Here is a 22500-nt window from a genome sequence, read left to right on the forward strand (position 1 = left end):
CACCAGCATCTTCAAGATCTGAAACTCTGTCTTCACATTTACTTAAACGGTTTTGCAAGCTTGTGATTGAGAGTTTATTTTCCCCTATATCTCTTTGACTCTGCTTCATGCGATCTATTTCTTTCCTGTATTGCTCATTCAGGGAATCCATCATTTTTCTAATCTCCTCTGTTTTTTTTTTTATCAATATCTTCTTTAGAAGCAGTTGTAAATTCTTTTACTGCAGTGTTGTTTTCAGATTGCGTTTCCTGCCTATGTTTCTGTAGTTGCTTCTTTACTTCAGCTGCTATGAATTCTGAGAGTTCCTTTTTTATTTCAGAAAAGAATTGTGCTCTGATTTCCTCTCTATGTTTCTGCTGTTGCTTATTTAGTATCGCTGCTATTAATTCATGCATCTGAGCTGAGCTAGTGTCCTCCGCACTTGTTCTGGGTGAGCAATGGGTTTTTTCCATATGTTTCTGCATTTGATTCTTTAGTGCAGATGTTATTAATTCAGAGATTTCTTTTTTTTAAATTTCCAATCTGAGGTCCTCTATATCTTTCTGCAGCTGTTTCCTTATTTCAGAAGCTGTTGATTCATTGCTTTCAGCTGTGTGATTTCCAATTTGTTCTGTGTTAGTGTCATCTGCACTTGTTATGGGTGGGCTTGGTTTCCGAGGTTGCATTTTGTTCCTTCTCGTCATTTTGTGTAGCACTGTCTTCTGACCTTTGTTGTAGATCTTTGCTGTAGTTATAACCTTCGCACGTACTGAAGTTTAGGTGCAGATCTACAAAGTTTGGACTTATCCAGCTGTGTCTGGCCTGGGTCTGGCTGCTGTGCTCAGCTCCTTTCTGCTGCTGTCCTTGAGGCTGAACCTGTTGTGCCCCTGTGGCAAGATGTTCTGTTCCTGGACTAGCTGGGTGGATCTATCCTCTATCCTCTCTGCAGGGAATGCAGCTGCATGGTTACACCCCAGGCATGTATGGCAGGCCTGAGCTGTGCCTGGAGGGGACAAGGTGAAGTAGGGGGCAGAGGAAGCTCTCCCATACAGTCACCGGACCTTGTCTAGGACTGGGTCTGGGGGTTCCCACAACACGGCAGAAATTCCTATTTGGCAGGCGTGGTCGAAGAGGTTCTGCAAAGTGATGGGGGCCAGCCCAAGGGGGTGTGATAGGATCCGGCCTGGGCTGGGACTTTTCTCACCGACACAGAGTAGCAGGACTCTCTCCCACACACTCATCGGACCTGGGCCAGGACTGGGTCTGGGGGTTCCCGGAATGCGACAGAAATTCCTACTTGGAGGGCGGGGTGGGGGAGGTGCTGCGGAGTGTTGGTGGACCGCCCAAGGGGGTGGGAGAGGGTCCGGCCCACGCTGCACCTGGGCTGGAACTGGTTCCACTGGCGCAGGGTAGCAGGATGCTCTCCACACACTCACCGGACCTGGGCTAGGACTGGGTCTTCATTCAATCTTTTAATGTCAAGCTTCCCATAGAAACATCACAGCATAATCTGTAATCTTCTATGGCAAATGGCTCAGAACATTAAAATGTTCCTCTAGAACCCCAAACCCACAAATGATCATAAGCACTGAACAACGATGTTATGATTGCATAAGTGATAGCAAAATAAATGCAGAAGCTGAGGTAGAAATCATGTGCCTGTACAACCCTATGTAGTAGGACTAATGGTGGGTACTTAAGAATATTCACTAGACATGCATGAAAATACTTTTCTTAAGTAACTTCTAAGTTCTTCACTACCGCATCCCACCCTCTCAGTATAAATTTCAATTTTTAAATCTTATACACCTGAAATAATTATAAGATTATTTTAAAAATACTTTTCAGTTCTTATTCTCACTTAAAATAAACAAAATCACTAAATTCCAGATAACATTAACAGCTCTGACACCTTCTATATTTAGATGATACTGAATGTTCTTTGATATCCTTTCCTTTAAAACTACTATACTAAATCTCATAATTGACATATTCATTCAGTGAGCAAAAAATGTTATTCTAGTATCTAGCTTGATACAATACTAGGTGAAGGACATGAAAAATAATTCATGGACTGGACACATAGTAGGCACTTAATATGTACTTACTGACTTTACTGTATTTCTTTTGGTTGAATTGTTTTTTAGGGGAGGTTTATTTTTTGTATTTGGTGCTACGAATGGAACCCAGGGCTTCCAGCTTGCTAGGCACGCATTCTACCTTTGAGCCAAATCCCCAGCCCCAATATGTACTTATTGAATAAATTAGATAGTTGTGTCTTGAAATGAGGATGATTCATTTTTCTTGTGCTTTATTCATGCTTATTGCCTCTTGAGAATCATACTCTGGTGGCTTTTTGTAGCTTAAGTTGACAGTGATGTTTAAGGAACTCGATTCAATTGTATGTATGTATGTATGTATGTATATTTATGTACATATTTGGTACATGCTATTGCTACACAGTTTGGGCTCATAGTGATCCTCCTGTCTAAGTCTCTCCAACACTGGAATTAAAGGTGTGCACCATCACGCCTGGTTTTGGTCATGGCACAGTGTGCCTGGGGTTCCAGAGCTGGCACAGCATGTGGGATAGGGGATCAAACCTGGCTCATTGGGCTTGCCAGGGAGGTTCTTAGACCACTGAATTATCTTTCCAGCCCAGGAACTTGATTTGTATGTTAAAAAGTGTAGGACTTTAAGAATTTCTGTTAAATATATCAGTTATTTGATTAGGTTCTTAGTGAGAAATTTAGAACATTAATTTATGAGTATAAATTCCATTTATCAGAGCAAAATGGATTGCAGATAGCCCTGGAGCTGAGGAACAGCTTTGATTTTTATTAAAATCTGTGAGTTTTTTTTTCTTACAGCTTTCTGGTCCACCTTGCACTGCTCTGTAATCTAGTATCTCTCTTTTTCAGTGTCAAAGATCTCACCTTCTTGGTGTCTGGATTTCCCCTGCTTCTTCTTCTTGAAGTGAGGTGTTTGGGGATTTTCACTTTGCTGATATCAATTTTTGTAGAGGTGGCAATGACAAAGTTCTGGTGCATTCTTTGTAGAGGAATATAATTAAGGCTAAGAGACCCAGTCACAAGTAGCAAGCCACTGGCCAGTTGCTTCAGGAAGACCACTCTATTACCTCTGTGAGGATGATCAAGATGGTGTAGGAAGTGAGGCTAGCTCCAAGTTTCCTCACATGCTGATTGAAGGGTTTCTTGCTGTGGATCAGAGCTTTCAGGGCATGTCTTCAGTAGGGTAGTATCTAGGCATTTTTCAAAGCTTAACCACCTGCATACCACCATTTTTGTCCCCACTGACTGGTTTTGTGTTAGTAGCAAAACTTTCTCCCTCTTTTTCTTCTCAACCATCAATTTAGCAGCTGTGTACTTTGTTTTGTACAAAGCCTTTCTGGAATACATAGCAGATCAGGAGTATCTACCAATTCCTCTAACCAGGACAGGATTTCAGCTGCAGTGGAGCTGCTCCTTCTTGGACTTTTTTGCCTTCGCCTTACCCTTTTTACCAGTACCACTGGCAGCAGTCTTCTTGGCTTTGGATTTCTTCTCTTTAATGTCTGGCTTTCAGTATTTTTGGCCACTATCTTGCAAGATGGGAAAGAAGAGGAATTTTAATAAAAATAATGATCATTTTACTTAGGTGATGTGTTTTTATTTTAATTCACATAAAACTTGGTTACTTTTCTCTCCTGTACCCAGAATTATGAATGGTAAAGTTTATTTAGCTCACAGTTTTTGGAAGTTTCAGACCACATTCAGCTGACTCCAAGGAGAGTGGCACATGCAGAGGGCAACAGTTCATGGTGATGGAAAATAGCAAAAGCAGAAAAAGCAAAAAGGGAGTAGCAGCCTGGAGCAAGCCTCTTTCCTTCCCTTATGTCCTGTGCAAACAACCTGTTCCAGGGCGGGTGTAGCACTGACACCCATAATCCCAGCATTGGACCATGCATCAATCAAAAACTCTAGAAACCCATTGCATGATTACATGAGATGTTGGAGAAACATCTAGATATAAACATTAAACTCAGGAAAAATTGAGAATTCCATAACTACTTATATTTTTAGAATTTGTATTCTTGTTTGATATTTTGGCCTGAGGCCATTTTATTCAAGTTGATGTGTTTAGTTCATAAACAATCTTTTATAAGAATGAGGTAACATTCACCTTCTGTTTTCTTTTTCTATCAGAAAATTTCTTGGTAAATGGTAACGTTGTTTGACTCAAACAGATATTATATTAAAAGTAAGCAATAAATAAATGGGCATGCATTCTGTGTTCCAGTCTTCTTTGGTAATTTGGTGACATTTGGTCTAAAATATCAGGCCACATCATGCTACTGAAACCTTACTTTAAAAATGACTTTGGTGTTACTGAAAAGCATCAGATTTTTAAATTTTTGTGGTATATTGAACCATGGAAGATATTCTAAAAGTTAAATTCACTTTTAACCAAAAAGTGCTTTTCATATTTAGGTCATAAAGAATAGTAATGGAATGTGTAGTTATAAATATAATTGAGTTTATAAAACATTTAATAACAGTTTTTATGGCTGTATGATGAAAAACAAAACTAACCTGAGTTAATCCTAAATAAAAATAAAATGGGAAACAGTGATTGGCCAGAACGCTATGAGAGACTTCTAAAGGTGGCATGTAGGAAATCTATGGGTAGAAGTAATTTCAACAATGTGGTCCATGTAGTCAAGGTGGTACAGAGCATTTCTGGCTCACCAGTGTATCATACAGAAGTCAACTGCATTGACATCCACTCACTAGTACAAAATGGCCTTTCGTCCTATGGGTCTCTTATCACCTTTCCAAGTCATCTGAATATATAGGTGACTTGTGTCTTAGTTACTGTATTTGGTGTTTTACTGCTGGTGCAATTTAAAGGAGCAAAGCTTTTGACTCACAGTTTATTGGGGTTTCAGTCTGTAGTCTACTGGCAAGGTGTATGGTAGCAGGGCACTGCAGAGGAAAAACAGCCCATAGCAGGCAGACAGAGGAGGGAGAAGGAGTATTCCAGGCCATGCTTCTAGTGACCACTTCCTCCTACCAAGCTTTGCCTTCTGCCTCACATTTAGCTATAAACTGATCAATGGATTAATTTGCTCCTAAGAATCATGCTCCCATGATCCACTCACCTCCCGAAAGTCACATATATAGGCACATGGGACTCTGTGGGAACATCTAGATATAAACCACTACAACTTGCTAATTATTTTTAACTTTTGTCTTCTTGCAGCGTTTTGAGGCCTACCACAGCTCTCCATATGGTGTGTTTTCTAGGACCTTACTTCTCTGCTTACCCGTCTATAGTTGATCTGCAGATTTGCAGTTTAATTTAAGAGCATAATGAGAGAGGACATGAAATTTCCCATGTGATTTGATAAATTCTCTTGGTACACAGTGGAATCCTTGTCCTCTGCCCTGTTTTGAATTGGGATGGGAGGTCTGTTGGTGATTGCCAAGGCCTCAACATCTCTGCAGAACCTTCACTAGGCCTGTTCCTCTTTTTGTAGACTTCTAGCGTACTGCAGCACCACTGAGATCAACTGTCCCGCCAACTGTCTTTCATTCCCAAATTTTCTTAGCTGGGAATATGGCCATTAAATCCTGGAGTCTAAATCACACTTGACTTTTATTGAATTCTGCATATAATAGAGATTACTGAACTAAAGTACAGTGAGTGAAGACTCTTATAAGTTATGATAATGCTTCTTTTACAGAGCTTTATACCATTGGGTAATAATAATCAAATTTCAAAATGATCAGAGCAATTTGTGCTGATCTGTATTTCCTAAAGGTACATATTTACTTGGTGTGCTTTTTTTCATCTAGAGTAAATGCTTTTTTACACTGTTGTTTAGCATTTTCCTGGCACCACAGGAATTGACATCTTTGGGTACCCTCAGGCTTCCAGTCTCCACAGCAGCTTCTTCCAGTGAGCACTGCACAGCAGGCTTGCAGCCCTGTCCCTGGGTGATTTAGGAACAGCTGTGGTCTTTGCAGAGTGAAAACCAAATGTCCTGTGGGGCTCACGAGGAACAAAATTTATGCTTTCTCTCTGTATGTTAGGCAGCTTCTCACTGTTGGTGTCTCTATGACTGTGACTGTCTTAATAATTAATATGGTATCATAAATCATGCAGAGTGTGATTTATTAGGTTGTTTTTACCCAAGAATAATAGAACAGTATATATTTATTTGAATTGCCTTCCCCATTCACTTAATTTCTTCTTTGCTTTGGTCATTTAAATATTTAAGATGGTTGCTTGTTACATTAATTGAGATATTGTCTAATCAATTCTGTAGAGGGCAGAAATATTTTCTCGTCTTCATGTTTCTAGTTAAAAAATAGTAATCAAAATAAAATAGTCAAGAACTAGTCTGATATAAAAAGGGAAATTACAATTTCAACTGATATATACTTTTCCTTTTTCATAAATTGAGGTTAGAATTATTACATGTTGTAGCATATCCACATAAGAGTAAAATGGCAAGTTCTTGATATCAATGAATTATCATACTTTGTACCCTCTTAGATTGGGAAATTTATGTTACTAGGATATTGAAATTTATCAGGGAAGGACTTAAAATTTAATAGGAATGGGCTATCAAGAGATAATGTTTGTCTAAACTAAACCTGAGGCATCTGAACCCACAGTACTGCTCATTAAACCTTGTGGGAACATATTTTCTCATGAAACTTCTGGTGCTTTTAGTTTTAACCACTACCAGTAGTGATTTTAATCACTACCAGTAATCACTAGTAGAGGATTAGGAACTATGGGTTTCTTACTTGATTTCTATATTAATGTGTTTACCTACATAAAAGTGGCTTTTAGAAAGAGATCAACCTTGATGAATGAAAGGGGCACAAACAACGAAAGGCTATCATATATGTTTCTTCCTTCAAATGAGTCTGGAAATGTAAGAAAGGCCCAAATAAAAGCAATTTTTCTCTCCTTAAAATTTGTATCATGTGGGGGGAAAGGGAAAAGAAGGAAAGGAAAAGGGAAAAAATACAAGATTGTTGTAATACTAGTTTTTCTTCATTTAAAATAAAGGTCTGTGTTAATATCATTTGGAGAAATTTTTTATGCCTATAATGTGTACTCTGAGTAGTTACTTTAAAGATAACTATAAGTGATGTATTAACTTTTGTTATTCTCCTATTGCTATTAAATCTTGTTCTACTTTTTTCCATAAAAAACAACAACAATGAAAACTTTGACTACATAGCTCTTGTGCTCAGGCCTCAGAGCAGGTGTCTTATAGGCTGTCAATATTCGGTGGTGGGCATCTTTATATTCTACTGTGCTGGTTTTGCCAAATTCAAATTCAAATTTATTTTTAGTATAGAATAAAACCTGAATAGCCTACTGAAATAGCACCCTACCTGCCTTCTCTAATTGGAGGATTTAGAATCAAACACAAAAGTTGTATGGGGAAAATCAATTTAATGATAAACCCTCTCCTGGAGTGATTTCTTCTGTAACTTACCAATTGCACAATTTCAGGGGTAGGAAGAGTAAATAGAAGTACGTTTACAGAATCTGTCACCCTGGCTATGATTTTTTTAATGAAATTAAGCAACATTATTAATAGTATAGTTTCCCCCTTCATAAATTTAAAGAATAATCCTGACTTACGTTAGCATTTGTCTTTTTAGCTACTTATATACACGTATTATAGCAGTGCCACACCTGGAAAAACTACTATTACCTATGAATTCCACCAAGAGTATATATGATACATATTTTGTGTGGATATGTATTGATTTATGCTAGTTTATTATGGCTGTTTTTATTAAATTAATATCAAATTGGTGACCTAAAACAAAATCTTAAATCTGAGAAGTTGTAACTGGACGTCAAAACTGAGATAAGGTGGTAAGATGTCTGAAATTGGTCCTACTGGGTTATAATCAGTGAGGCAAGGCTGTGATTGGGAACCATCTGGCTTCTCTGGGTTGTCTTCATTCCTTGGTCCCTTCCTTCAGCTACAAAGCCAGCAATGTGATCAAGTTTTCTTTCCACTTCATTACTCTGATACTCACTCCCTTACCTCCTTCATTCATTTCTGAGGACCCTCATGATTTTTGTGGGCCAACTTGAATAACTCAGAATTATCTTTCTAGTCTCAAGATCATCTACTTAACAACCTCAATTCTGTCTTTAACCTAATTTTCTCACCATGTAATGTTACATATTCACACCTTCTGGGAATTAAGTTGTGGACATCTGTAGGGGCATATGATACTTTATTCCACCTCCCATTTAGTCAGACTTAAATTTTAGCATGGTTACTCTGTTGTAACAATGACAGTACTGAAGGGGGTTGGCCATCTAATCATATAGAAAGCTAATGAAATAAACCATAAAATTTAACTGGGGCAATAATAGCAAGGGAGGTAATGAGAAAGGGTATGATGCCAGATTTATATTCAAGCACTTTAGATGTAAGATATGAAAGAAAGAGAGGACTCCAGTGAGTTTCACAGCTTTTGCTTGAACAGTTGGGAAAGCTAAGCTTCTATTATTAACATTGAGAAAGCCACTGAAAAGGCGGGGGTAGATTACAGTGTGGGTTAGGCTGGCCTGATGAGGGGGAGCTTGGAGAGAGCAAACACTTAACTTTTGACATACTCTTGAAATGTCCATAAAAATTCCAAGTGGAAGTGTCAGGAAGTTAGATGTATGATTCTTGAATTTAGAAGAATGACCTCTCTTGGAGATATAAATTCTTATTCTTCGACTTATTCTTTGGTGGTAGTTGAAAACACAACCCTAAAGGGATCACTTATGATGAACTTTAGAGGAGGGAAGAGAGCAGGCTGACCTCGGGATCCCTCCAATCTTGAGGGCTTGGAGTGGTTGAAAAGAACCCAGCAAAGAAGACAGAAGAGCCAGGGATTAGCATGAAAAGCAGCTCTACTAGATGTAGTTTCTGAAATGTTTTCAGAATATCAAGTACTCCTGGTTCAGAAAATGACGACTGATATATTCTGGCTAGTTGCTTTTGAAAAATTATACTAGTTGGTTGGGCTCTTACCATTCACATTTTCTGCTGTAGGAGTCCACTATGCATCCTTTGGTATTTCTGTGTTTATTCTACCCATGTAACATTTGGTCTAAGACATTTAATGAGAAATTATTAATAATATATATTAATGTCATCTTTAGTGGGTTACAGAGGACCTATACTAAATACGAGAGTTCAGAATGGAGCAAGAAACTTAATTGATTCATTAAGCTGCAGAAATTACAGTTTTAAGATTTTCTGTTATATTTTTAAAATATCACCAGTGATGACCAATTTTCCCTTTGAGTATGGATTTAACATATAACAATGTTCATAGCCATTTGTATATTGTTGAGTAGAATGAAAACTGGTAAATTGTTATAGCATTTTAGAAGGTAATTTGGCCTATGTACCTAAAGGCTTAAGTTATTATATATACATTGACAAAGTAATCTGCCAATAGAACTTTATAATAAGGGAACAGTCTTAGATATTTACAGAGATTTCCCTATGGAATTACTTAAAAGCAATCTAAACAATACAATGTTATAAAAACAGGTTTTGGGATATATACTCAAAGTAATGCTATAGGTTTTAATTTTAATTCTCATGATTATAGAGAGTATCAAGTGAAATAGAAAAAATAAAAAGGCAGATATGCAAACACAGTATATAAGTATATGAAAAATCGATATGTTTGTAAAGGTTAAGGTTTATTCCTAGGTAGTGAAATTAAGATGTACTTCCTTTTCTCTAATATTTTTTTCTCTAAATTTCTTAAAATAAACATGTATTAATTTTAAACAAAAACCTCACAAATTTTAAAGACAAAACCATAAACCCTTCAAACATGTCTGACAGTTAATTTGTTACTTAGTCTTTGTTCAATAATAAATTATAAAAGCAATTTTAAAGTTATTTGGGACATAACATCTTTAAAATAAATGGATAGCTTGTCAAGAGAGTAGTTGGAAAAGCAACACTTACTTGGATTTGGAAGTTCTAGGATTTTGGGGCAAGATTTGGGTTGTATTTTCAATGGAGACATAATTCACACAGTAAAATACACAAGTTATAAGTATACAAGTTTTGACAGTGGACATTTGTTGAACCAAAGTGAAAATCAAACTACAGTTGATATGTTGGGATGAAAAGAAAGGCCATTTATCTGTGAACATTATCATATCTTCAGTAATTGCTTAAACAATATAAAGGGCGCTTTCTGTTTGTTGGCACTTGATCGTGTATCTTGATCTCTGTGTCACAGAATAGATGGGGCCAAGTCAGACACCTTACAGTTGGACCTGCAGTAATGGTGCTAGTCTGTTCTGCTGGCTTTGCAAGGTGTTCCACTTAGAGGAGGTTGAAAATGCCTCCTCTCACACTTACGTAGCACTTTCCAAGTGCCTAATGGTAACACCAGTCATGCAGATCTGTCCTTTAGCAGGGCCACAGATATCCATCCTATGGGGATTTCTACAAAGAATTTCAGATTGGACTCGCTGCTCTCTATTTTCTTATTTCCCTTTGTTTATTTAAAAAGAAAAAGAAACTTAGGCAGAATGCACTGGCCGGGGATTCAATCCCCTGCATGCTGTGCTGCCCTCTCCCCGCCCCAGGCACACAGAGATGCTGATTGAGACTGGGCATGGTGGCGTGGGCTTGTAATTCCAGCACTTGGGAGGCTGAAAACAGGAGAATCACTACGAGTCTGATCTATGTGGTGAGACCCTCTAGACCTTGTACCTAATCCATGAAAAAAAGGAAAAGTCTGTCTTTTTAGTACATTCCTACTTTGAATAACTTATAGTGTATTTGAATGGTCAGGATTGACTTGCTAGGTGAGGACTGGGAGAATAATAAATACAAACTTTTCTTTGTGATGAACTCTGGCCCTCCAAAGTTTATAATATTTTGGACCAGAAGAATGGTTGAAATATCCTAATAGGTTCCTGACATATACTTAGGTCTCCATAGAACCACTGAAAATTACACTTCAGGCTTCAAGCAGTCCAGTAGTCCTGTGTTCCTTCAGTGACATGTGAATGGCCATTCTGCTCCACTTCATAGAAAAGGACACAGTTTAATGCTATATCCCATGAAAGCCCAGAGCAAGTACCTAGAAATGTGGAGGATAACTCAGTAATGGTGACTACACGTAAGAGGCAGACAGCAAAGCTGCATATACAGGAGATATACAGGAGACTACAAGCACTAACTTGGAGTGAGGAAAAGTATTTTTTGCACAATGCTAGTGCAGATATTTCCCTCATTAGATGTTACTCTTGATGTTGGTGTTTGCCTTGCTTAATGGACAGGAATTGACAGATTTGTGGTGTTTTCAGGTTAATTTGTGGGATATTACATTGTTAACTTTTTATAACAGTGTCTCCCAAATAAAGAGAATTTGGTTTTTTGTGTAGTATACACATAGATTTTATTCTTACCCATGTCTTTTGTGAGGGACAAAGGACAAGAGCTTGTGCACTATTTCAAGTATGCATTATGTTTGGCCTTTTCTGCATTCACATGTACACACACACACACACACACACACACACACACACACACCTTCCTTTGCTTTTCTATGAAATCATGTTATGGCTGGCCAAGTGATAAAATAATACTAAAGCAATTGCTTAAAATCTGCTTGTAGTAGGACACCTTTGTTAATTTGTTGGTGAAACTTACTGTAAATTAGTTGCAAATACAGAGCTCTTGATTTAGTTGAAAAATAGGAAAATACATATACTTGGTGATAAATAGTCCCTTGTTTCTTTTTCATTTTTTCCAGGCAAGAAAATTGATCAGTGATTTTGCCATTATTTTGTCCATTCTCATGTTTTGTGTAATAGATGCCCTGGTAGGTGTGGACACTCCAAAACTAATCGTGCCAAGTGAGTTCAAGGTAAGTGAATCTCTTGATTGTTCCTTGAGTTCTTCAGCTTTCTTGCCTTTCTTCTGTTCTAGTTTACTGTGTGTCTCTCTATTAGTTTTATATAATTATTCATTTCTCTTTTTTATCAAGAGAGTTCCTTTTTTAGGCTCATATGTACATTGTCTAATTTCTTCACTAAGATTAAATGCAGACACTAGGATCAAATGTATGGATCACATCATACTGATTTTTATTTTAAAATAATATGTTAGAAAATCTTCCTCCAAATTTCTAGATTATAGTGTATTTGAATGGTCATGTTTGACTTGCTAGGTGAGGACTGGGAGAGTAATACATACAAACTACTTTTCATTGTGATGAACTCTGGACATCCAAAGTTTATGATCTTTTGGACTAGAAGAATAATTGAAATATCCTAATAGGTTTCCACCATATACTCAGGCCTCAGTAGAACCATTGAAGATTACACTGCAGGTTTCAAGCAGCCCAGTGGTCCTGTGTTCCCTCAGTGAACTCTTAAATGTTTTGAAATATTTGAAGTATACCTTATCACCTTAATACACATACATAATTATTTCAGGAAGAATGCAACATAACTAACCTCACTCTTATTTCATAAGATTGAGGTTGAAGTACATAAAGATTAAGTAAAATATCTATGATTGCTGAACCAGTGGTGTCAAGGGTGAGTGTTCCGCTGCCAGTCTCTAAATTTCTGGTTCAGTGTTCTTACACACTGCCCAACTGCCTGCTGGCCACATGCACATACATGGAGCATTTTAACTGTTCCAAAGAGAACATTAGAACTACTTATTTTTTACTATTATGTATTTTAAGGATATTTTTATATGCAGGTATAACAGATAAAAATATCCATTTTGTTCATTTTGAAATTATGAAGTTTGTATTATAAATATTTTGTGAATTTTCTAGAACAATTCTTACTCTTTTTATTTTTATTTTTATCTTTATTTTGTATTTTAGGGAAGGGTCTACAGGGTGTTCAGTGTCTCACTATTAGATTGGACTCATAGTGATCCCCTGGTTTACAGCACATCCCAGGGGCAGGGCCAGCACGGCAGGCCCGGGGATCTCTTAGCCCCTGTGCCTGCTCGCAGGTGCTTTCATCCACTGAGCTATTTGGCCAGTCCCTTACTCTTTTTACAGTCAAGATCATACATGTACTAAGATGTATCAAACACAATGCAACTTTACTGTTTACTCAGTGGGGAAGGGATACACACACACACACACACACACACACACACACAGATACAGAGATAGATATCACAGCAAATAATACCTTTGGCATTGTCTCTGCCAGCAGATATTTATCAGCAAGTTCTCATTCAGTGAGTCATTATTAATTCATTAAGGCCAACATTTATGAAGTGTTTACCTTCAATCTGACTCTGTGCTGGGGACTTGAAATACATTCATAAATAAGACAGTGTTTCCCTTATGCACCTGCTATACAGTAATGATGGAGAAAGGTGGATAGGTTCAGTGATGGAGTGAGCAAGGGAGGTGGACAGTGGGACACTGTCAGAAAGAAGTGAGACATTCTCAATAGAAAATGAATTGTAGTTAGAATCTATTTTAATTTCTTTATTTGAATTGTGTAAGAGAAGGAAATGTATAGGAAGTTTTTTCTGTAGTAGTTGTGTATGATCTATTGAGAGAAGATGGGTTGAAAACTTGAAAAATTACTATTTCCTATTTTCCTGATACTTCCAAGGATTTAATCAGTTCTGGATAATTTTTTATGACTAAAGTTAAAAAAGAGGATCAGAATAGTTTTATAACATATTCATATTTATAGTTCTTTATATGTATGAGTCTATCATAATTTGACAGTAATATAAACAGCTTCAGTATATCTGCTAAAATTCAGAAACAGAAGTCATGATGGACTTTATCATTGCTTCACTGAATTTGTGCATGTGATTTTCTTATACATACCCCTTAAGTTTAAGTCAGTTTGTTTTATCCTGAGTCCTTATCTTAAATTATCCCAAATACACAAAAAAGGAATCCCCAACTATTTCAGCATCCCATCTTTTTTCTCTTTTCTTTAAATATTACCTCAAAACAGCATCGTTTTGGAAGATTTTTGGTGAATACTCTTTCTCCAGCCTATAACTGTTTCTGTGTTCTAACATGTTGTCTTCCTGAAAATAAAAGTGTCTATAAGGATACATACATTGATTTTCATCAAGTAGCATGTATTAACTTGATTTTGTACTGAAAAGTGTTCTTTTTCTGCTATAAGCCAACAAGTCCAAATCGAGGCTGGTTTATCCCCCCATTTGGAGGAAACCCCTGGTGGGTGTATCTGGCTGCTGCTATCCCTGCATTGTTGGTCACCATTCTGATTTTCATGGACCAGCAAATCACTGCTGTAATTGTAAACAGGAAAGAACATAAGCTCAAGGTAAGTGTCTGTAATAACAGGTATCATCATAAACATTGAGTGAAAACAAAGAGATTATTGGAAGTTACACTATACACAAAGTTCCTAAGACTTTCTAGAAGTGATGGTCACCTCAGGTTGACATACATCCGTGATATGATATCTTAGGAAGAACACACATTTACACCTGAAAAAATGTTTCAGGTCATGTTTCTACTATTGAAGAGTAAGTATAGTTTAATGATTAACTATAGTCATCCTGCCTGTGATTTTAGTATGATAATTGTATTTGATGAAGACAAGAAAGACAATGAAAGATTTCAGTAAGGTATACTGAGCATCATCTCTCTGTTAAGTCAAGTTTATTCTTTTCTTGTATTCAAAAAATGTTTAGAAGTCAGAGATGTAGCACAATGGTAGAGGGCTTGCCTGGTTTACATCAGGCTCTGGGTTTAATCTCCAGCATCATTAAGCAGTATTGTACATATTTATGGGATTCAGTTTGATTAGTTGCAATGCTTAATGGTTAAATCAGGGCAATTCATATTTTGTTTTAAGCATTTATAATTTCGGTTTGTTGGGGAACTGAGGATTTATTCTTTTATTTTTTCCAAAATTTTATTGATAAACAGATAGCAATGAGACAGTTTCAAATCAAATCGGAAGTACAGTTTCAACAAATTACACACTACATATATTCTTCTTAGTGGTTAATTGCTGTACAAGATGCAGACTTGATATCCTATTTACAAACACTATTAGAACAAATCATTCTATTCATTAAGAGAATGCAACTATATATTTATCCTAACCACTTTGAATACACAGATACAAAATGGACATTCATCGGTATACCCCATTTTTTCTAAGTTATGTTATTGAATATTATAGGTGTGTAAACTCAGCAAAATATTCTAAAAGAGTCCAGTAGCCCATAATAGCATTGGGTCTTCTGTTTAACTGGCAATGTCAGAAATTATTGACCTGAGTCCCCCACAACTCAACATAACAGCATGGCTTTACTTCCTATATTTCGTCTTCATACTTTTCTACTGGATGGTTAAGAACAAGGTAAAGCAGGACCGGTGCAACAAGAGTTGTAGCTCTTTGGTCTGAGAAGTCAGTGAAATGACCTCAGGATTTATCCTGAGATCCTGTACCTCAGATTGTAGAACCTTTGTCAGTGTCAGCCATGTACAGTCACCTTCTTAATTTCATTTGATCATTCTTGAAGTTGAGACTGTTTGTGATCAGGGCTACCCCTGCTTTTTTCTGAGGTGCTGGGGAATGCAGTACTGTTTTTCTATCCTTTGACTTTCAACCTATGAATTTCTTTATGAGTGAAGTATGTTTTTGTGTGCAGAATGCTGTTTAATTTTGTTTCCTAATCCACTGTGCCAGTCTATTTCTTTTAGTTGTTGAAATTGATTCCATTTATGTTGATGGTTATAATTGTGATGTATTGACTTATGATTGACATGTTATTTACCTGCTGTTGTTTACTCCTTTTTCTCCTGTCTTTGTGTGCCCTATTTAGTGAGTTTCTTCTGTTCACATTCATGAAACTCTGATCATTTTGGTCCCTCTCTAGAACATCTTTTAGTAGTCTGTGGATTGTTGGCTTTGTCATCTTGAAATTCTTTAGTTGTTGTTTGTCATGGAAGTATTTCCCTACTCAAAATTGAGAGTTTTGCAGGGCATAGTAGTCAGGGCTAGAATTTGTTTTCATAGAGAACGTGAAGTACTCTGTTCATGTTCTTCTTGACTTGATGGTTTGTGAAGAGTAGTCTGCTGTTCTTCTGGTGGGCTTTCCTTTAAATGTGATCTGTTTCTTTTCTCTAGCAGCTTTCAGTGTGTTGTTCTTTGCTGGACTTCTGCAAATTCACTTTTATATGTCTGCTGTGTTCTTAATTGGGTTGATGTTCTTTGGAGTTCTGCATGCTTCAGTTACCTGAATGTCAGATAGTTTCCCCATATTTGGGAAGTTTTCTGCTATTACTTCTGCCCATATTCTTTTTATATCATTTGTATTGACTCCTTCTTTCTCATTGTTGCCCATTAGTCTCACGTTGTTAATCATTGCATCATCTTGCAGGTGATGAATTATTTTTTCCTGCATCCTGTTGTTTTTAAGAGATCTTTACTTACCTTTTCACTAGCTGCAATGGTGTCTTCAAGATCTGAAACTCTATCTTCACTTTCACTCAAACAGTTTTGCAAGCTTGTGATTGAGATTTTAAGTTCCTCTCTATCTCTGGTTCTGCTTCATGCGATATATTTCTTTCCTACATTGCTTATTGAAGGATTCCATTGTTTTTCTAATCTCCTCTATTTCTTTATCAGTGTCTTCTTTGAAGCAGTTATTAATTGTTTCATTATAGTTTTCCTTTCTTTTCTTACATCAGAGGTTGTTTCTGATTGGATTTCCTCTATATATTTCTGCATTTGTTTCTTTATGTCAGACGCTATTAATTAAGACGTCTCAGCTGTGTGATTCCCAATTTCTTCTGTGCTAGTGTCCTCTGCACTTGTTATAGGTGGGCTTGGGGTTTGAGATTGCATTTTGCTCCTTCTCGTCATTTTATGTAGCTCTGCCTTCTGGCCTTTGATGTAGAGCTTTGTTGCAGTTATAACCTTAGCACCTACTGAAATTCATGTGCAGATCTATGAAGTTTGAGTTTACCCAGACTTGAGTCTGGCTGCTGTGCTCAGCTTCTTCCTGCTGCAGCCATTGGAAGTGAACCTGTTTTGCCCCTCTGGCAAGATGTTCTGCTCTTGGATTAGCTGGGTGTTTCTGGCTCTTAGCCTCTCTGCAGGGACTTCAGCTGCAGAGTTTCACCACAGGCCTGGGCTGGGTCTGGAAGGGTCTAGAGAGTAGGACAGAAGGATGCATTCAGTAGTGGGCTTGGGATGGGTCTTGTAGGGCCCCTTGAGTGTAGCAGAAGTTGCCACTCACACTCCGGGCCTGGCCATTGGGTGCAGTGGAGTGCGGAAGCTCTTGGTGCAGTGGAGTGTGGAAGCTCAGGAACTTGGTCTTTGGCTATGTAGGTATGAGTTCAGAGAGTGCAGTGGAAGTTCTCACTCACAGGCTGGGCCTAGGCTGGGTCTGGAGAGGTCCATGGGCACAGGGTAGTGCAGAAGCTCTCACACACACTCATGGGGCCTGGGCTTGGCCTGGGTCTGGAGCACTCCTGAGAGTGCAGAAGAGGTTCTCACTCACATGCCAGGCTTGGGGCTGGGCTGGTTCTGGAGGACTTCTGAGGGGTCCCAAGAGCATGGCAGAAATTATCACTCACATGCTGCTCCTGGGCTGTGTCTAGAGGGGTCCAATGGGTGCAGAGGAGCACGGAAGCTCTCCCACCAGCTCACCGGGCCTGGGCTTGGGCTGGGTCTCCAAAACCTCCTTTCTAAAGTGAGGCCCACAATTTACTTCTACTTTCAGCTTCTTGGTGGCCTACCATAATCCCACTTGGTAGACTCAATTAGTACACACAGTAGCAAGGGTTTATTGTCTTTAGCTGTGCAGTTCTAGTGCTGTGTAAGGTGGGTAATGTTGAGAAACAGGCCGCCTAAACAGATTTCACAGCTGGTGTAATCAAAGCCCTGTTTGGCAGTCATCACCTCAAGAATCTTTGTGGTTCATTCTTGACACTGATACACTTCAGCCCCTGTGCTTGTCCTCATGTCTTCTTCAAGCCTGTGGTAGCTTTGTTAAGAGTACATTATAAGTTTTGCATAAGTTGGAGTCCTCTCTAATTTTGAGCTCTTGAATGGGAGATATTATATCCATGTCCTATCCATACACACACATACAAACACACACACACACACACACACACACACACACACACCCTATACAAATACTTTGCCTTGGCCATTAGTGTCCCAATAACCCTTGTGTTGTCTGGTTCTGGGTGGGCTCTTAGCATGATGATTTTTCTGTGTCTCTGCATGGATATGTGCTTCTTCTGACTCTTATCTTTTTACCAAATGTGAACTTCAGGCCGCTAGCTAACCTTTTTCTTTTGTAGAGTTTTATTTCTATAAACTCATTCATAAATTATTTTTTTTTGTTCTGTATTAACACAGTTTATACAATTCCAAAGGGAAATGAAGTTTCACTCAGTATTCTTGTACTTAATCTTGTTTCAGAAAATAGAATATTTTTTGTATTATGTTCATGTAGACAGGGACATTGGCAGACTTTGAGGAACTTACCCTTTTGAGCAATCATTGAGTGCTTGCTATGTACAGAATACGTGTGTTAAATGTTGAAGATATTTGTTCTTTCTTGAGAGAGCTTATAGGACTTTGCCCATTCACCACCTAGATCCACCATTAAGGTTAGTATTGGTCAGGTCTTCCTGCGTGATTTTTTCTTTGCTTATACATTAAATCATTTGTTTTCCTGTTCAACTTTATCCAGTTATTTGCATTTGTAGAAAGATGGACTTTATTTCTTATTTATTGTTTTATTTAACATAGAATGGGTGTTCAATAAATGTTTATTAAGTAATAGTTTCCATGCAAAGATCTGAGCTAATGTAAAGGCCCATAGCAAAAGGAGCTTGGTATACTGGGGCAGGGAGAGCAGGCAGCATGGACCATAGGGGAATTTGAGAACAGAATTTCATAATTGCTGCCTTCTGGACAATGTGAGTAATTCTTTGTTGGTGCTAACTGTCCTTATGCCATAGGATAGTACATGGGGTTGCACTTCCCCCTGCACCCTTAAATGTCTGTAGACACTGCCAGGTGCCAGGTCTGAGGGAGCCTGCTCTAGAAGCTTACAAGAGAGGAAACTTCTGTAAAAATAGTGGAAATTTCACAGTGTTCAGTTTTTATTGTAAGGGAAACAAGCCACAGGAGGGTTTTGTGTAGGCAAGTACCTTGTGAGTCTGCCAGGAAAGTGGGTTGTTAGTGACAAGAGCGAGGAGTACATGGTGTCAAGAGCAGCCCTGGGTACTGAGGAGCCCTTCACAGAGTAAGGAAAAGGGGATATTTGAAGGGAGAGGTTGGATCTAAGCAGTCAAGGACCAGATATTAAAGCAATCAAAGAGCAAGTGGTACACAAGAACAGCTTCTCTGGCATGAGTGTTGGATCCTGAGTAGTTTGATTGTCATGTGGTTTGTGGCACAACTTTTACCATTCTTCCTAGAAAATATGTATGACTGTGTGCAGGACACCAGGCTGGACATGGTGCGTTCACAGAAATTTGGCAAAATTTTGCCTGTTTGGACTCAATCTCCTTAGACCTCTTCCTCTATGCTGTTACATTAAGCTGCATCATCTCCTACCTGAATTGTGACATATTCTCCTGTCTGATCTGTTTTCACACTTGATCACTTCTTTTTTAAAATTTTTTTCAAAATTTTATTGATAAGCAGATAGCAATGAGACAGTTTCACATAAAATCAGAAGTACAGATTCAACAAATAACACACTGCATATATTCTTCTTAGTGGCTAATTGCTGTACAAGATGCAGACTTGAGATCCTATTTACAAACCATTAGAACAAATCATTCTATTCATTAAGAGAATGCAACTATATATCTATCCTAACCACTTTGAATACACAGATACAAAATGGACATTCATCTGTATACCCCATTTTTTCTAAGTTCCGTTATTGAATATTATAGGTGTTTAAACTCAGCAAAATATTCTAAAAGAGTCCAGAAACTTTATGTATTTATTTTTATTTTATTTTTTTGGTGGAACCAGGGATTGAACTCAGGCCCTTACACGTGCCAGGGAAGTGCTTATTCTACTGAGCCATCTCCCTGGCCCTTGACCACTTCTAATACAAATCACAGAGCCATCCTTCTAAACTGAAACTGGATTCTATCACTTACTTGCCAAAACCCTTTACTTAGTTCCCATTGTAGTTATGGTTAAAGACAATCCAAAACATTTTTCACAAAATATAAAAGTTCCTAACCTCATTAGCCTAATTTCCTTTCTTTCTCTCATTTCTTTTGCACCAACTCTATTTAATTTCCTCAGTATGGTCTACCACCTGTTTGCCTTTTGTGCTGCTTGTTTGTATCAGCTCCCAGTTGCCTATAGCTCACTCAGGACTTACTTAAATACTGCCTTTTGTAGAGGACATCAAAAACTGACTTTGAGGGCCAGCCTGATAGCCCAGCGGACTTCCTGCTTAGACAGAGTTCAGTGGTAGGGGTTCAATCCCTGGTGTGCCATGGTGGCTCTGCCCTTGGGGTATGTTGCCATGGCAATTGAGACTGGGCATGTGGCACACATCTGTAATCCCAGCACTTGGGAGGCTGAAAACAGGAGGATCACTATGAGTCCGATCTATGTAGGGAGACCCTCCCTGTATACCCTGTACTAAATGAATAAAACAAAACAAAACAAATAAACAAACAAAAAACCCTGACTTTGGGCTAAGCTTGGTATCCCTCCTGGTGTTCTTTGGTGTGAGCTCACCTCTCCTGCAGCCCTGTAAAGCTGATGTATTAGGCAGGCCTGCTATTGATCTGGCTCTACTACCTTAGAGTACTTGAGAGGTAGCAGTAATTTCACTTCTAGGTCCAGCAGAGCGCCTTTCAGTGAATGAGTGAACATGGACCTACCAGGTGTTTATCTAGAATCGTGGTCTCTGTGCCAGGGTTAAAGTTGCAGTACTGAACAAAAAACACATGTGGTCTCTGCCCTTATGGAGCTTCTGACTCCTGAGGTAGACAAATATAACTCAAACAATCATGTAAAATGTGACATTGAAGATACAGGTGGTGCCATGAAGGGGAAGCTATGGTGTTTTAAGAGGATATGCCCTAAATCTCAGAGGTGCAAAGAGCTTCCAGAACTTGCACTGAGGTCTAAAACATGCAAGAATTAGCTAAGTGCAACTGCATGAAAGAAGTTTTTCAGGTGGTCAAAGGAATCACCGTGTCTCTCCAGGAGTAGGAAGCTGGGGGATTGGTGGATATGGTCTCTGTGATTGCAAAGAGAAGAGAGCTGAGGCTGAAGAGGAGGGCTGAGGGATACTAAACAGAGCCTGAAGGGCTTGATTATTATTCCCTTCTTCTTAAGAATAGCAAGAAATCTCAGCATGGTTGAAGAAAAGAAACTTTGGTGGGGAGGTGCTTTTTTTTTTTTTTTTTAAAGACTGGGTCTAGCTAAGTTATCCATTGTTGTCTGGAATTTGTGATCCTCCTGCCTTAGATTCCCAGAATGCTGAGATTAGGTGTTCTCTCACCATACTCACAGGAAATAACATTTCTTGAAAGAAATGGTTTCAAGGAGCACAGAGTAATCATGTCTCCATAATTATTATATCCCAGAATTTTTTAATCTATTTTGGTGATCGTGTAGTTACCATCATGTTCTGTGATATGAAATCCTTTTCCATCTTTATTAGTGATGCCTGGCTTCTTTGTGCTTGTCCTCAACTAACTCAAGTTTGTGTCCATTGAAAAATATCAAGAGAGCATCAAGCCAGACACAATTGCAGGCCTGATGTTGTCTACTACACTTTTCTTTTGATGCATCGATCTGACAATCAGGCACATCCTCAAATTATTTTAGATTCTCTAGTAACAAGACTAGGGGATATGCCTATTGGCTGCTACATTGGTAGCTCTGAGAGGACCTGAAGACTTTGTTCTACATAAGGCTTGAAGCTATGTAATGGTCCCTGCTATTGTCCTTACTCCTCCCCTAAGTGTTGCATATATTCATCAGTTAACAAAATCTTCATTTTCATATGGCTAGTGAAGAGCTTATAGTTGTCATTCTGGAAAACGGATGCATGCTGTTTATCATTGTTTTTAAGCAAAACTTTATTGACAATCAACTGTGTATCATATACTCTAAAAGCTGAGGGATTCAGAATCAAAGGAAAAAAATGACAGTCCAGTGTTCATGTTCAGTTTCATATCAAATATAGAGATACAGACAGTAGTGTGAGTGCTGTGGCAGAGGCATGGCATGGGTAGAGGATGTGGAGGTGAAGATCTGACCTTGCTTGATTTATCTAAATGTAGGATGAGGCAGATGAGTCATCAGAGAAGTCAAAGCTAGTTTAGCTCTTGAGGGTGGATGACCCTGGGCCAAAGGAGAGCATGAAGAGCAGCTGGCTCCAAGTGGAGAGGCCATATAGACAGACTCTGTTCGAGGAACTATGTGTGGTAGAAAGTA

At 38.3% G+C, this 22500-nt stretch overlaps 1 protein-coding gene across 2 annotated transcripts in view; it reads left to right on the plus strand.

Annotated features, from left to right (window-relative positions):
• Slc4a4 (solute carrier family 4 member 4) overlaps nt 1–22500 on the plus strand; it is a 360460-nt gene that overhangs the window by 311140 nt on the left and 26820 nt on the right. For both annotated transcript variants that reach the window (XM_004646547.2, XM_004646546.2), the window contains exons 16-17: nt 11817–11930; nt 14194–14355. In XM_004646547.2, coding sequence (XP_004646604.1) covers nt 11817–11930; nt 14194–14355 — 276 coding nt within the window. The remainder of the gene's footprint in view (nt 1–11816; nt 11931–14193; nt 14356–22500) is intronic.

This window comes from Octodon degus, unplaced genomic scaffold, assembly GCF_000260255.1.
Source record: "Octodon degus isolate 3935 unplaced genomic scaffold, OctDeg1.0 scaffold00269, whole genome shotgun sequence".
Lineage (NCBI taxonomy): Eukaryota > Metazoa > Chordata > Mammalia > Rodentia > Octodontidae > Octodon > Octodon degus.